The sequence below is a fragment of the Ochotona curzoniae genome, unplaced genomic scaffold, assembly GCF_017591425.1.
Source record: "Ochotona curzoniae isolate NIBS_2020 unplaced genomic scaffold, NIBS_Ocur_1.0 scaffold_4506, whole genome shotgun sequence".
Taxonomy (NCBI): domain Eukaryota; kingdom Metazoa; phylum Chordata; class Mammalia; order Lagomorpha; family Ochotonidae; genus Ochotona; species Ochotona curzoniae.
The window spans coordinates 22,420,264-22,437,203 of NW_024467119.1; the positions used below are offsets into that span (position 1 = coordinate 22,420,264).

The window sequence follows — 16,940 nt, forward strand, 5'->3', positions numbered from 1 at the left end:
GAAAGTGGATAATACTAGTATGTTTTCCATATTGTTACCTTCATGTTTAAAGGGGGGTATGAAGGGAGAAGGCCCACCCAATTTCCCACCCTCCCCAGGTCCCGGATGTAGGGCATGCTCTGAGGTTCTTGCTCAAGTGGTTTTGATATTGCAACAGTTATGAATTGCTGTCAATCTTGCCACTCCAAGCACTATGAGGTCTTTGAAAACTCCACTGATTGACATAGTCCATCATAGCTGAGATGGTTGGTTGACCTGTTCTGTCTTCTCTCTTTTCTTCGTTAGGGTTCTGAGTCCAGCATTTAGATTAGGAAGATCTCCAAAGAAACTTCATGTATGTGCTAACAAGTACAGGGCCTGGCACCATCCATCGCTCCAATCAGTTGGTGGTTGCAATTACTGGGTTGGTTCTGTTTTCACTCCCGACTTCCACTGGAACCAATGGGTGTTGCAGTCCAGCCTGGTTCTGCCCAGCACATACTTGGCCCTCACATAAACCAGTGGGAGCTGCAGCCTAGTTGGAGCGACCCACAATAACCCCCACCAGGCCCACCCCCTACCCTGGTTTGCCAGTAAGTGTAGCAGTAATCCAGTCTGTCCCACACCCCATTCCACCCCAGCCGCTATCTTAGTTTTATGTCCTCCTGTGGAAGTGGTAACCCAAGAGGGATGAGCCCACTATTTCCCTCCCAGGCCTCTCCCACTCCCAGATTCCAGCTGATGCTGCGTCTAAGCCCAAACAACCCTCGCCCACTTTAATTTTGTTTGCACCAGTAGGAATAATCCGCCCAGCCCGGCTTTTCCCTGATCTAGTCCGCACGAGGCGCACAGGTGTGGTAGCTCTGCCTAGTCTGGTCTGCCCCCATCCCAGCCCATGCTCTTCTGCGGAAGTAGCTGTCGAGCAAAGGAACCCTCCCTTATTCCCCTGCCAGCTCTGCCCACTTCCTTTCTTGTTCTCAGGCTGGTTGGGTGCTGCGGTCCCTTCCGGTACAGGCAACCTCACCTCAGCATTCCATATTGTGCACTAGTCTTTGTTGCGACCGAACCTGGGTCAACCCACACTGGTGCCTGGATTTGCCAGTGGATGACGTGGACAGATTCAGCCTGGTCTTGCCCCCACGTCTGCCAATTGTATGCCAGTGGGTAGCTTTCCATGGCGTATTCTGGGCTGTTTCCTATCATGTTTCTTGCGCTTACCTGCTGGGTGTGTGTCCTGCCCGAGGAGTTGCCCGGGTTCCTCCATCAGAACCTCTCCCAATGCCAGGTTTCACGCTTACCAGTGGGTCCATGAGCCAACCCTACTCAGTTCACCTCCTGTCATAGCAGGAACTGTGCCTTTTCCTGACTGGCCTTCCACCCAGTCTGGTTCTTGCTGTTGGGTGTTCCAGCCCAGCCATGGTTTGTCCATACCCACGTATGGCTCACACATGGCTCAGCAGGGGTTTGAGACCTTGTCTAGTCCATCCCACATCTGCCCTGGTCCTCCAGAACACTAGGGGGAGTCAGGGTCCGGCCCAGTTCGGTGCATCCAATCCCAGTCCACACCTGTGCCAAGGGAGACTACAACTGTTTCCAGATCAGAACGCAACCCCCCTTCCAGGCCACGTGCCTCTTGGTGGGAACCTCAGCCCAGCTAGGGTTGTCCCCTTTGATCCCCAGCCGGGTCTGTTCCCAGCCATAGATCACTTGCCTGCCAATGGATGCTCTGACTCAGCTTGGCACAGCCCCTCCCCTGTCCCGAACGCTGCCTTAGACACTGTGGCTTAGCGTCCCTGGCTCCCGCAGACCAGTAGGTACAACAACCTAGCTCGGCATGACCTCTGCTCCCTCCTGGTTTCTAGTTTTACTTGTGGGCTAAGGTTTGCTCAGTCGTGCCTGATCTACTCTGTTCCATTACCAGTTGACACATTGGCCAGGTGTTGGAGCTACTTTTGCAGGACAAGCCCCAAGCCATAGCTTCTGCATGGACTGGTATTTGGTGCTCAGCATTATTAGTGATTACAAGTTTTGCAAAGGAAGAATTACTGCCTGTTTCAGGTCCAGGAAGCACAATGGGTTCAACCTGGAGCTAATTAAGCAGCAACTCAAAGAACCAAATCCCCAGAGCTCCCCACCCGGGCAGCCAGCAGCTGGAGTCTGGCACCAAATGGTGCACTGGCTACCGGGGGAACAGCTCACCATGTGCACATGGTGGCTGTCCGGGATCCAGGCATGAGACGCCCCATCCTGAGACCCACCAGCTGCTGGGAGGCTGCTGGAGGTTTAAATAACCCAGGCCCAAGGTCGCGCCCCTCCCAAATCCCATTCACCGCACAATGAGGGCGGCGGGTGGGTCCCGGACCTGCCCAGTCCCAGAGGCCTCCCCCCTCCTTCTACTCACCCCGAAGGAAGCAGCCCCTGGAACCCAGCAGGCCCGGCAAACAGCTCACCACATGCACATGGCGGCTGTCCGGGATCCAGGCATGAGACGCCCCGTCCTGAGATCCACCACTACTGTAATTTTAAATGACCTGTGGTTACTTTTTAATTTTGTTATGTTACATTATTTTTAATGTTGTTTACATAGTTGAGAAGGATCTGTGCCCATGTGGACCAGTAATTAGGGAGGGATGGTTCACATAGGAAGTGGGGGTGGGACGAATGTTGCCAACTTTTTTCTTTTTCTCCTGTATCGGCAGGGGTCAGGGAAAGCCACTCCTTGTTGCCAAGTTAATCATCCTCTGGGATAGGGGATGGTTATTTGATGTCATCTTAGAACCCTGATTTGGGAAAGAATTTTCTGAGGATCTGACTTGATAGTTGTTGGTTTTGTTGTACCAGTGTTGAGAAAACAAAGTTCATTGGTTTACAAAGTCTGCCTTAGTGCCTCTAACCTCTCAGACACTTGCTGCAAAGCTTGACCAGGAGAATTGTACAGCCTGTTCTGCTTTTCATCCTCTGCCAAAGCACTCAACATCCTCTGCTGGCTTAGTTGAGCTGAGTTTCATATACCCCATGTGCATTTGAGCATTCGGTTCTCCTAGCAAACATCAGCAACTGAGAAGGCTCAGTCCCAATACATTAATTCTAAGGTCTGGCCACATAGCCTGTGATTTTTTTTCCTATGGGCAGAGTTTGAGTTCAACAATCTAGTTAGAGAGTGCCCCAAGAAACCTCACCAAGGGTGACCCCAGACCTGCCTCACTCTTGTGTGCACCAGTTAGTGTGGGATCTAGTTCAGTCCATGACCTGCTGCAACCCACACACTTACCGGTGAATACAGTTCTGGTCACTTCTGCCCCCAGCCCGAACTCCCATGCAAACTGATGGGTGCTGTGGCCTAGCCGAACCTAGCCTGGCATGAATCCAACCTTCACGCACACCAGTGGGAACTGCAGCCTAATTGGGGTGACCCTCAACAATTTCCAACCCTGGTTCCTGTGTGGGCACTAGCATTTACAGCAGTGTAGTCCAGCCTGCCCCACATCCCAACTGGCTCTTGTACACATCCTTGGGTACTACAGCTGAGCTAAGCCCAACTCACCCCCAGACCTAGCCCATGAGTATGCTGATGAATACTGTTGCCTTGTCCTGCCCAGCTCACCAGTGGGGAGCCACAGCTCAGCAAATTTGTGCCCATAGGTCCCCTACTAGGTCCTTGTGCAGTCCCAGATCTTGCACCTGCCAGGGGTACTGTGGTCCACGCTAAAATGACTTATACCCAGTTTGGGCACTTGCCAGCTAATGTTGCAGCAAAGCCCAGCTGACCTGAACTTATTCTCGCTCTTGCATATGCCCGTGGATATTGGACCCTTCCCCCAAACCTAGCTCACATATGGGCTGATAAGTGTTGCAGTCCTGTCCACCCCCAATCCACTCCTAGTCCCTGCTCTCATGCTTCTCAGTGGAAGCAGTGGCCTGGCAGGGAAGTCCCTGATGTTCCCCTACCAGGCTCTGCCCTAGCCCTAGTTCTTTTGCATGCTGGTGAGTGCTACGGCCCAGTCTGGCATGGCCTGCTGTGCTTTATCATTTGCCAATGAGTGAGCAACCTGTCTCTGTCAGCCTTCTCCCAAACCCAGATTATTCTGATAGGTGCTATGGCCTATTCCAGGCCAAACAGCCCCTATCCTGGAACTCATGTAAACTAGCAGGTGTTGCGACCCAGCCTGGCCTCACCTGGCCTGCTCCATTTCCTGGCTGTTATACCTGCCAGCAGATGCTATAGACTAGTTTAGCCTGGACCATCACCAGACCCAACCCCCATGTATGTGGATAGGTACTGTAGCCTAGCCTGGCCTAGGTTGTCCCCGGCCTTGGCTCTTGTGTTCATCAGCGTGAACTTATGGCCTAACCTGGGATTCCCCATATTCCCCCACTGGGACTATGCCCAGCTCCCAAATCTCATGTGTTGTGGCAGTTACTGCAGTCCAGCCTGACCAGGCTGGTTCCCAGTTCTGGCGTTCACTAGCAGGTTCTACAGCTTTGCCCAAATTGGCTCATACCCATTGCAGCTCTCACCAGTGGGGGTTATACCCAGCCCCTCCTTGTCCACCCCCACACCTGGCTCTCATGTGAGCAGGTAGGTGCTGCCAGCTAGCCCAGCCTTTCCCATACCTACTCTGGCTCTGGTTCTGGCAGGTGCTGGGACCTAACCCAGGCAGATTTACTCCTGGACCCACCCCACAAGGATGCTGACTGGTATTACAGCTATATTCAGTTTGGTCTGCCCTCATGCCTGGCTTATACGTTCAGCAGTGTAAACCACAACCTAGTAGGGGAGTCTCCTAATTCCCCCTACCAGATGGGCTCCCAACCCGGATCTTGCTTGTGCTGTTGGTGCTCCAGTCAAGCCTGTTATGGCCCGGCCTGGGACTCCGCACTTGCCATCAGATGCTGCAGCCTGTCCCACCCTCAACTTTTGCTGGTGGGTGCCGAGGCCTAGTCCTGCCCAAGCTGCCTTCATCCTTTACCTATGGTTACTTTAAAATTTACTGTATATGGGTGAAATGCTCATTATTTCCCCATTCACTTATTGTTTAGTTTATTGTCTATTTTCTTGTTAAACTAGAGCAGATGAAAGATCTCTCTCTGTTCCTTTCTTTCTATAACTCTACCTTGCAAATAAAATAAATAAATCTTTAAGAAACAAAAAAAGACAAAAGAAGGAGAGGGGGAGGAGTGTGGGAGAGGGAACAGGAAGGAAGAAGGAATGGCATATCATTGTGTTCTTTGATTTTTATTTACAACTCATAATGAATCTGTCAAAAGCTAATTAAGATGAAAACATTAAGATTAACAAAATAATCTCGAATATTATCACACAGTATAGTAATTAAATTTTCCCAAAGTAGTACCTTTTTCTTTTAAAATTTTTATTAATATATAGAGCACAGATTCCATATGTATTTTTTAAGACATTTTGTTTTCTTCTTCCTGTATCTGGGGGAGTGGGTATATCCAGAGTAGTATTTTTTAATGTTAGGAAACTTCAGTCTCTTTGAGGATCTGGGAATATAAATATCAACGTCAAGAAAATTTTTATTTGAACTTTATTTTGTGATATATCTTTCATTCTTTAATATAAAAATGCTTTCATTTAGGATGCTTGAATTGTTAAGAGCCCACATAGAAACTCATGAATCTGACTTGATAAAATTTCTTTCAATTTTTGTTGATATGTTGTATAAAACTGCCAGTCGCTCTCTTATAAGCTTGTTGGGAGGGGTAAGTGTTTACTTAATGTAGTGCCGGATAGTTCATATACATTTATAAGTTGCTAACTGTTGGCTACTAAAGCATGTGATCAGGGAAGATAATGTCTATTTTATTTGGCATATTGTTGCGTTATGCATGTGGGTGTCGGATGCCAGTTGGAAAGGTATTTTGTGGAAAAGAGGATGTAATGGAATTTTAAATCATTTGTGCTTATTTCTCATTGTATAGTATCTTAATCTCAATTTTCTTTTGTCTGTAATGAGAATAATAGCTACTTTCAGAGTGTATTATATCTAAGTAAATATTTGGTATTAGTTTCTCTTTTTCCTAATTTTTGTGGGGGTTGGGGATTCTTAGAATATTCTTGTACCAGTGCATCCCAACCAAAGACCATCAGGAACTATACTGGTGGTTGACTATATTATGTTTGTCATTCCCAGACTGCGGGGAGGTGGAAGGTCTTTTGGTTTGTCTCAGTTCAGTGATGTTTGAAAAGGCTGTGAAAGGATTTGGGCTTGAGTAATTTGAGGGAGGCTTACGAAAGTTGGGCCTTGCTCTGTGCCTGATGCTGATAGGAGTAACGGCATGGCAAGACCAGGTATTTGAATCTTAACTTCAGGAGGGAGCCTGGAGGCTCCAGGCGTGTGAGGCAGGCAGGGCATGGAGATGCTAGATCATTTTTGGGGTTTGGACACTGATTACAATCCTGTCTGTTTAAACATGCTTATAGAATTGACTCAAGGCAATCAGAATGGTCTTATCTGAGATTGGTGCTCTATGAAATTGTTCACCAAAAGTACAGTCAGACCTAGCTGTGAGTGGCAGGCCTTCTCCTAATATCAGGGCATCATGTCCTGTTCTTTTTATTACAGGCCACCAGCTTAAGTTGAAAAAATTATATGCCCATCCTCCAATATGCATATCTTTTTAATGTCTTCTGTTCCTTTGAATTAACTGTCACCTAGCAGTTTAGTGTGCATCTTCCCGGTCTTTCATATACATTTTTTTTTGAATGTAAAGATTTACTTGAATGGTAGACTTAGAGTTAGGTAGAGAGGGAAAAGAAGAGAGGGAGAGATCGTCTACCATTCATTGGTTCACTTACTCAGTGGCCCCACCAGCTGGGACCTGGCAGCCAGGAGCCCGAAATTCCATCCAGGTCTTCCATGTGGATGGCAGGGTCTAATTACTTGGGCACATTTTCTGTTACTTTCTCTTAGCAGAGAGCTGGATAAAAAGCAGAGCACCCGTAGTGGAAACCAGTCCTCATGTGGGCACTGTGACATGGCCTTAACCCGCTCTACTACACTGGCCCTCCTTATTCTTACGTGTATCCCTTTTTTCCCCCTTTTAAAATCAGTTATACCACTTTTGTTGAGTTTTTTAGTGACCCTAATACCTGCTCAAATATTATACATGCCCACCATCTATCTTTGTAGAAAATACATGTCTCTCTTTGTATCTGTTAGTTATCTGAAAGACAGTGACAGGGCCCGGTGTGATAGTGTAGTAGTTAAAGTCCTTGCCTTGAATGTGCTGGGATCTCATATGGGCCACGATTCTAATCTCAGCAGCCACACTTCCCATCCTGCTCCCTTCTTGAGGCCCGGGAAAGCAGTTGAGGACGGCCCAAAGCCTTGGGACCCTGCACCTATGTGGGAGACCTGGAAGAGCTACTGGCTCCTGGCTTCGGATTGGCTCAGCTCCAACTGTTGCGGCTGCTTGGGGAGTGAACCATCAGATGGAAGACCTTCCTCTCTGTCTCTCCTTCTCTCTGTTTATCTGTCTTTCCAATAAAAATAAATCATAAAAAGAAAGAAGGAGAATGAAGGAAGGGAGGGAGGGAGGGACAGTGACAGAAATAAGGGAGGTAGTGGTGGACACACAAAGAGAGGTCCTGTCTTCTGATTCACTCCTCAGATGTCTACAACTGCCAGGGCTAAGCCACAGTTAAGCCAAGAGCCAGAAATCCCACTCAGGGCTCCCATATGCGTGGAGGAAAACCAAGTACTTATGCCATCATCTACTGCTTCCCAGACACATCAGTAGGAAGTGAAATTGGCAGTGGCGTAGCTGGGACTCACAAAGTGCAGAGTGGAATGCTTGTGCCTTAAGTAGTGACTTAAACTGCTGTGCTGTAATGCCTGCCCCATGGTGCATAATAGAAGAATTGTATTTTAGGTGCTGGCATTGTGAGTAATATGATAAACTGCAGGCCACTGTGCTGTAATGCCATATGGGTATTGCTATTAGCCCTGGCTACTCCACTTCCAGTCCATCTCCTGGTAGTGTGCCTGAGAAAACAATTAATAAGATGGCTCAAGTGCTTGGTTCCCTGCCACCCATGTGGGAAACCTGGGTGAAATTCCTGGCTCTCCTAGTCCCAGGCATTGCAGCATCTCGAGAACGAACCAGTGGATGGCATATCTCACTCTGTCTCACCCTCTGTGTATCTCTACCCTTCAAATAAAATAATGTCTTTTTTTTTTTTTAAATTAGACGATGTTAACATAGTTAATCAGGGTGGGAAGAATCAAGGCTTAGGGAAAAGTGGATGTGATCATTGTTTCCCAATTTTCTATTTCTTTTTCCTATATCTGGGGAGGGGATAAAGGACAAAGCCATATCCAGCCTCCCAGTCGCCCCAGTGCCCGGGGATGGGAAATGGCCACCCGATATCAACCCAAGATATGCATGCTCCAAGGGTTTTGCCCAAGTGGTTTCAGTAGTTCTGAAATACCGATCTCGCTGATCCAATGATGACAGAGCCCTTGCAATATCCATTGGCTGACATAGTTGACCTTAGAGTAAAATAATGTCTTAAAAAGTGAATTTTATATTAGATAAAATAACATTGGATTCTAAATGTCCATTTAGGCAATGATGTTAATTGATGTATTACAGTATTCACTTATTAAACATGTGTTACATTACGGCGGTAACTAAAGAGTAAGGCTGAAGGAAACCTGGTTTAGAAATGACCATGCCATTATAAACATGTACAATACAGAACGAAATGTATAAACAATAAAACCATTCAATGAATGGCATTTGTTAGCTAAACTTTAAGGCTAATAAAGTTTCAGTAGGTGGGAGCTAGCATTGTAGCTTGAGAAATGTCACATTGGCAAACAGCTGTGTATATAATATAGCTGAGTATAGAACAGAGCATGAAACAGGAAGTTTTTCTACAATGTTAATTTGTCCAGGGTTGTAGAAGACATAAGTGTCCTAAGAATTTAGAATGACATAAAAATTTCTTTAAGTGCATGTGCACCTTAGTTTGATGATTGTTGAAATAATTATCTGAAGTCTAGTCACTTTGTTGAACTGTTTGGTGTGTTAAGAGACATTTTTGGAAACTAATTGTAGGAACACCGAGAACTGAGGTTTTGCTAGGCCAGGGCCCGCCTCAGCAGCCGCCTCAGCAGCCGCCTCAGCAGCACAGAGTCCTTCAGCAACTGCAACAGGGAGATTGGAGATTACAGCAGCTCCATTTACAGCCTCGCCATCCTCACCAGCAGCAACAGCACCATCAGCTACTTCAGGACGCCTACATGCAGCAGGTAATGCCTTTGTCATGCTTCACAAGAAGAGATTGTGGTGTGAAGTTTATGTAGGGATTGAATGTCATAAGATGGCTCCCTCCCCACATTCTGGGTGTAGTAAATATTTTCTCAAGTTTGCTAATTATTATGGAGCATAATTTGTTCTTCCTTTGGAGAGATGCTTAACAAGTACACTGTTAAAATAGGCTGCTTCATGGCCTGTAAAATGAATGGACATTGCAGTTGATTGCAAGTATTGTATTTGAGGTTGTGTTTTGAGTTCACAAACTAATAATGATATTATTAGCAAGGTGGCATTAGGCTTCTCAGAAGTGATATTGCACTTGATTTTTGTTCATTTTTTTTTTTTTATAAAAAATCTTTATGGGTGAAGAAAGATATTTAGAATTGTCAGGAGTATAGGAATAAAATAAACTGAAGGTCTCTTCTGTCTGTTGCATTGTCAGACCATTTGTAATTTTGTTTAAGCTATTTTAAGTTGAACTGCAGTCACCTCCTGTAGTTTTGGTGGATAGACCCAGAGAGCAGGCTGTAAGAGGTACCATGGTATGATCAAGGAGGCCATTGAGGGGGAGCTAGAAAAGAGTGGGAAGTTACCATACCTGGTTCTGGTCAGAAGTCACTTTAGAGATCTGCATCAGCTAAGAGAGTTACCTTTCTCTTATGCCTTCTTGAAGTGTGCTGAATATGGCTTTAGTTATAGCTCTCCTAAGTTTTTTTTTTTTTTAATACTTTTAACACACATATAAAGGTATAATCACAGATTGCTTTAGATTGGAGGATGAACTCTAATGATGTCCTAGAGTCATAGTGATTGGATTGGTTTTTCTTGACTTGTAGTATCAACATGCAGTGCAGCAGCAGCAGATGCTTCAACAACAGTTTTTGATGCATTCAGTCTATCAGCCACAGTCTTCAGCATCACAGTATCCTGCAATGGTAAGTGTGAGATGTTTCTTTGTGTGTACATTATAATAGTGGAATTCATACTTCAGTATTCCCATCTGTTCATTTTAATTTGGTTCACATTACGTAATAGGCAAGTATTTTACCAAAGGCAGTATTTCACGAAGAGCCTTAAATTGTGCTGAATGGTAGTACCTGAATATGGCCTTTTGTGACTGATCACATACCTCTGTAGTAGAAGGAGTGATGGCCTGTAAATTTTGTTATGTGTCTCCCTCATTTAGCCAAATTTTTTAAATGAAAAGTGAAATCCAACTGAAAAATAATTTACTTCAGAGAATAGATGTGTTTCAATAGCTACCACCATATTAGTGAGTGTGCTCTTATCTCCATCTGTTAAAATATTTAAAGGAAGAGTTTTGAAGCTGAGCTCTTTGAATACACTTATTTCCTCAGTGTAGACTTGTGGTAACAGAGCTGCTATTTTAAATATAAATTGTTTCTGATTTTGTCATTAATGGGAAAAGGAAGTAATTTGGCAGATAGATGTGGTGCTGTCAGTTCCTCTGCGGCTTGGCAATGTTTCGTTTGATGTCATGTCTTGTTTCAGGTGCAGCAGTATCAGCAGGCTTTCTTGCAGCAGCAGATGCTGGCTCAGCAACAGGCATCACCTGAGTATCTTACCTCTCCTCAAGAGTTCTCACCAGCCTTAGTGACCTACCCTTCCTCACATCCAGCTCAGGTTGGAACCGCAATGGACTCCTCTCATAGTGCCAATAGGCAAGTATTTTTCCAGTGACTGCAAAGATGACAGCGTGGAAGTGGACGCAAGTGCTGAATGGAGTTATTAACTAACTTTTGAGTGAATTTGAATCATTTCTCTTTGAAACTGCCTTTGTCCTCTCCCTAGTCGCTTTGCATCTCTGTTCTTTTCCCCATTCTCATCAGTTCTAGTAACCTCTGCTTTTCAATAAAGCTTAACTAAATCCAGTAATATATATGGCTAAATGAATTACCAGGTTATATATTTTAATTCTTTGCATTTAAGTGAGAAAGAAACCCTAACAAGTTTCATTTGTGGCCTAAAATAATCTTTGTAGACAAACTTTACTTTGTCTACATATCAGGTATTACTTTAAAATGATTTGTCTAAGTCATAAAGGTTGAATAATTTGCCTTAAACAATTGCAAAACTTTCAGACATAAAATTTGGTTATTTTTAAAGATTGTATGATATTCCAAACTGACTGTTACCATAGGATAGTTGAGAAAGCCTTTGGTATTCACATTTTTGAATAGCAGAGTTATGAATTCTTTTTCATGGATAATTCTTATGCAAATAATTAACGATGTTTGATATCAATTTTCTGAAGCTTAAATGTGATGTTGTAAGTGCTTTAGAATGCTGTGATTAGGTTACTATGAATACCCACCAAGGTGTTTATATATGGCAAAGGTGGTAGCTGTTAGACTTTGGGTTCTGTAACACTGAAGTTGTCATGTAAGACTAAAGATTTGAAATATTGGTTTTAGCTGAGACCATTTGGATATGAGAAGCAGCAACATCAGTAGCCTAGTTATACTCTGCTTCACAGAAGAGGTTTGAACTGTGCTTTTTGCTACAGAACTTCTGCAAACAAGAGTGTGTGTGTGCTTGTGTGCATGAGGGGGGGGTGTGGAGTGGAGCAGCTTAGGGGAGGGAGGACTTGGATATATGAATGATGAAAAGTTTGTCTAAGTCAAGAACAGACTTAAAGGTCCAGATCAGCATTTGCCTGCTGTCTTATGGCTGCTCTAGCCATGTGTTTTAAATTTGATCACATAGCATTTTTTTTCCTTAGTCAATTAATAGCATTATAATAAATAGTAAATGAACACACAGTAGTACAGATTTTTAATAAATTAGAGCCACTATGAAATGTAAGTAATAATCTCCAAGTCTGAAGAAGGCATATCTGAAGACAAGTTCCTCAGTGATAAGAAACAGATTGTACTAATTAATAAGTCTGCTCAGTATTGTTTAGTTTACTGTATCTGTGAGACTGTTGCACTAACTAGAAATATACTTGTAAGGAGACAGGCTTTCACTGTGAATGAACCGTTCTGTAAAAAAGATCTTATGGCAAGACTAGACAAAGCTTCAGAGTATTGCACACCCAGTCATACTAGACACAACTATCTGCCTAAGGTACAGATAGATTTCTGATCTAATGAAAGTGTGTAAGATAATAATTGTTTTTAAAATAATTTTATTTATGGAGCAGAAAGAGAGTGCATTAGAGCACAATTTATGGCATTATTCCTCAAATATCTGCAATGGCCAGGAATTCAGTCCAGGTCTCCCAGACAAGGTACCCGTTCCTTTTGCTTAAAACTCATGAGTTGGTATAATTGATCATCCACTCTGTATTCAGGAGGACAATTCTGAGAGGTAAGATCATTTATACATACAGGAGACTACAGTTATTTTGATTATTATTGAAATAAAATACAGAGTTACTCTTCAGTTTTTACACTAATGATAAGTAACTTGGAAGAGTAGACATTTTAATGGATAATTGGGAAAGGAAAGGAGATGTTTATTCTAGCCAGTGTGATAACCCCTCTTTCCAAGAATGCCATGGTTTCCTAACACCTACTCAAATATGCCTTATACACTTAGACACAAACATTTAACTCCGGTTTTCATCTTCAACTGATTTAGCCAAAAGCACTAATATTTGTCTACAGAGCTCTTTTAAAATTGTTACAGAAGTTACTCTATGCAATGTGAGTAGAATATTAAGTAGGTATCATAGTAATAATGAAGTACTATTGAGGCACCGAGTGAGACTGGAGCAGAGTTCCTGCAGGAAGTTCTGAGTTGCTGACATCCCATGATCTTATGTGTAAATGTTTCTGTCCTTTAGACCATCGCCCCTTTCCTGCTTCATCTTCCCTATTCTGCAGTAACATAGCTTCACCATAGTAGAATAAGGCAAGTCTTAAAGCTATCCATCGCAGAACATGAAAGATGATTCATTGATGATCCAATTAAAGAAAATTTAGTAGTCACTGAAATTAGGAAGAAAATAGGTATTTAACAGTCCTACAATTTCATGAATAATGTCGCTAAATATTGAAAGATAGAAATTCACATGAGAATGCATCAATACTGTGCATGCTTGTTTGCCTCAGATCTTTGAATATCCAACTTTCTTTATGATAAGTTAGAAATCTAGATATTGTGGGACTAGGGCTGTGGAGTAGCAGACAAAGCTGTTGCCTGTGATGCTGACATCCCATATGGACACTGGTTCAATCCCAGCCGTGCTACTTCCAATCGAGCAGATTGGTAATGTACCTGGGAAAGCAGGAGAAAGCAGCAAGAGATGTCCTAAGTACTTAGGTCCCTATACCCATGTGGAAGACTGAAGAAGCATCTGGCTTCAACTGGCCTACCTTCTGCCATTGCAGTTATTTGGGGAGTCATCCAGTAGATGGGAAATCTGTTTGTCTCTACCTTTCTTTCTCTCTACCTTTCAAATAAATTTCCAAAAATGTCTATAGATAGTGCATTTGCTATGGAACACTAACCTGAATTCTCTCATAAGGGATTCCCTACTCATCACTTCATTATCAGAAACACAACTTTGCTTTCAGAAATTGATAGTCTTTAAAAATATGAGGTATACTTAAGTGTATGTGCTGTGCCAGAGATGGTTTCAAATATTTTGTACTTTCAAACTATATACACTAGATTTACTTGATGTTTTTAATGCTAGTTAGCATTGAAACAAACTATTTAATGAATAAGATAGCCTTACCTGTATGTGGTATGCTAACCTAAACAATATTGAGCAGAATATTCCATTTTTGTGGGAAATCCTTCCATCTTATCATCAGAAGAATCATTACTAAGATTATTACTTATACATTTTCAAGTTTATTTGTTTGAAAGGCAGAGCAGAGCAACAGAATGAAAATGAGAGGGAGGGAAAATGTGATGAGGGGAGAGGGAGAAAAGAGGAGGGGAGAGAGTGTATGCGAATACATGAGCATGTGAGAGTCATTTTCCCCCTCCGTCCAGAGTTGTTGGGGCTGCAGGGTGCAGCCAGGGCCCAGGGACTTCCCAGGGCTCCCACTGGATGGCGAGGAAGGGCCAAAGCACTGGTGTCTATGAGGGTGTGAGTTTACACGAAGTTGGATCAGAAAGAGTAGCCAGGACTCAAGATAAACACCCCTGTAGAGAATACAAGTCCCCAAGTGATTATGTAACCTGTACCACAGTGCTCACCCTGACTACCAGTGTTTTCACAGTTTTATTGATCTTATTGCTTAAAATATATTGCTTTACTTAAAGAAATAAATTCTGTGTGGGTAGAGCAAAAATTGTTAGGTAGGCAAATGATACGGAGTGGAAATATTTCACCCCTTGAAATGAATAATGTCAAAGAACTCACACACGTAATTTTCATTCTTGTTTAAATGGTGCCCAGTAGAATACAACTTTTTAAAAAGAATCCGTGAATTCATCCCAGGAGTGGGAGTAGGGTGAGTTGGATAGGGGATGAGAAGTTTCTGCAAGAGGTTGGTGGCAGATTGGAGTATGAATGCCCGACTCTTTCAGTTTGCCCTTTTTAATCTGTGGTTTGACAACTCAAAGTCTGTAAAGATAGTCTTGAAATGAGAGGTGGAATTGTGTCACAGGGAGCTGGCTTAGTTCTTGGCAGTTAAAACCTTCTCAGCATGTGAAAAGTGGAATTTCATTTCTTATAAGGTGTTTAAGTTCTGTTTACTCAGGAAGTCTATCTACCTGTAGGCAAATTTTTATGTGAATTTTCTTAGACTCTTGGACTTCAGTAAATATTTAAACATCCTATTCTTGGCTCAGGTATATTGGGGCGTATCGGACTAAGAAATTCTGTGGACGTTTGATCCCTTCTAAAACCTGTATAGTGGCAATAACAGTGAACTGCCAATGAGAAGGTGAATTTAATGGATGAGTCAAGGCTTGCGTAATTGAGACACTCCCTTCACAATCAATGTTGGATAGGCTCTGGAACTTAATAGTGATGTTATTATGCCTCATTCCTAGGTTGTATTTATAGGCTGGGTTGAGGGAGAGGCATTCAGTTATCTTTACTTTGTGGAGTACTACTCAGCCCTTGAAAAGGATAGAATTCTACCATTTGCAACAAAATGGTCCCAGCTAGAGAACATTATGCTCAGTGAAATAAGCCAATCACAGAAGGACAAATATCATATTTTATCCCTGATATAAGGCAACTTTCATGCAAAATACAAGATCAAAAGATGTAGATGTAAGCATGCATGTACGCATAATCACCCAGAGGAGCTGTGTAATAGTGACTGTCATACCGAGAGTGAAGAAACAACGCAGTATGCATCTCTACTCCCAAGTCAAAGATGAGCTCCCAATGAAACTGTTTAGTATATCTTGACAATAGGATGCTGGACTTTCTGCCATTGTCCATACCTATAATTTCAGGATAAACTTGAATAGCAGAATGATGGGTAAAAAAAAAAAATCTCTAGATTTACTTTAAAAGCCAAGAAGCAATAGACAACTTGCCTAGAATCCAGTGGTTTTATGCTTCAGACTATAGCTGCTTTGTACATCATGTACTACTTATAATACAAACTACCTCATTTAACACCGGCTCGTTCATAGAACAATACAAGTAATTTGTTGGTAGCTATATACAGAGAATATATCAGAAGGAAGATTATTGTGAGTTCTGAAGGTAACCAGGGTATTTGGTCACTGTGCAGTATTTGGTGGTTGATATTGGGATGTTGCTATTTGATAGGGTAATTGATTTTACTTTAAGACTTGTTTACTGTGATAAAAATATGTTGTTTATGTTGCATGCTGACTTTCCATCTCACATTGTTCTTTTGCCTTATATGTGGAAAATCATTTGTGAGGCAGTTATTGTCATTCCTTCTTCACAGGTGAGGAAACAGACAAAGGGAGGTTAAGGAATTTACCCAGGGTTCACAGCTAGTGTTTGTGATGGATTATGGTACTAGTGTGTCCTGCTGTGTATCCCATTATAAACTAATACAGTTGCTTAAGCGTTTATACCACGTGAACTAAGGCACTGTACTTTTCATTCTAATGTTCTTTTTTTTTTTTTGTCTTTTCTCTGTTATGACAGATCAGTTGCTGATAAGGAGGCAGTCGCCAGTTTTACAAATCAGAAGAATGTCAGTAACCCACCAGATATGTCAGGGTGGAATCCTTTTGGAGAAGATAATTTTTCCAAGTTAACAGAAGAGGAGCTATTGGACAGAGAATTTGACCTTCTGAGATCAAGTAAGGGACACTTGAAGGCTTATTTTGCTTCACAGTAACATAACAAGTATATATACTTATTTTGCAAGGCCAAAGACTGTTTTGAGGTGATGTATAGAGAATTCTTTTTGTGCATATGAGGGCAAAATTCAGGCCATCATCTTTCATAAATGTATCAGATGATGTTATGTGCATTAGAAACCATTTGCTTGGTAGTAGCTATTTAATCCAGCATTTCTTAAAGTAGGCTGATAACTAAAATATTGCTTCTATCTATGAAGGTTAAATTAAGAGCATTGCCAAAATGTGGGAAATTAATGCTCACATAAAAAAGTGAGATGTTAGTGTCTTGCCTTACTAATAATTTCGAAGCTGTGACTGAGATGCCCTTGGAAAATGTCTACGAAAACATGGGCTCCTTCATTCTGTTCGTGCTTCGTGATTGTGATGCCCTTTAGTGAGTGGTGACA

General features: G+C 42.7%; 1 protein-coding gene across 7 annotated transcripts in view; it reads left to right on the forward strand.

Moving 5' to 3' along the window:
- BMP2K (BMP2 inducible kinase) overlaps positions 1-16,940 on the forward strand; it is a 121,934-nt gene that overhangs the window by 80,554 nt on the left and 24,440 nt on the right. For all 7 annotated transcript variants that reach the window (XM_040967495.1, XM_040967496.1, XM_040967498.1 and 4 more), the window contains 4 exons: positions 9,067-9,260; positions 10,104-10,202; positions 10,780-10,949; positions 16,334-16,491. In XM_040967495.1, coding sequence (XP_040823429.1) covers positions 9,067-9,260; positions 10,104-10,202; positions 10,780-10,949; positions 16,334-16,491 — 621 coding nt within the window. The remainder of the gene's footprint in view (positions 1-9,066; positions 9,261-10,103; positions 10,203-10,779; positions 10,950-16,333; positions 16,492-16,940) is intronic.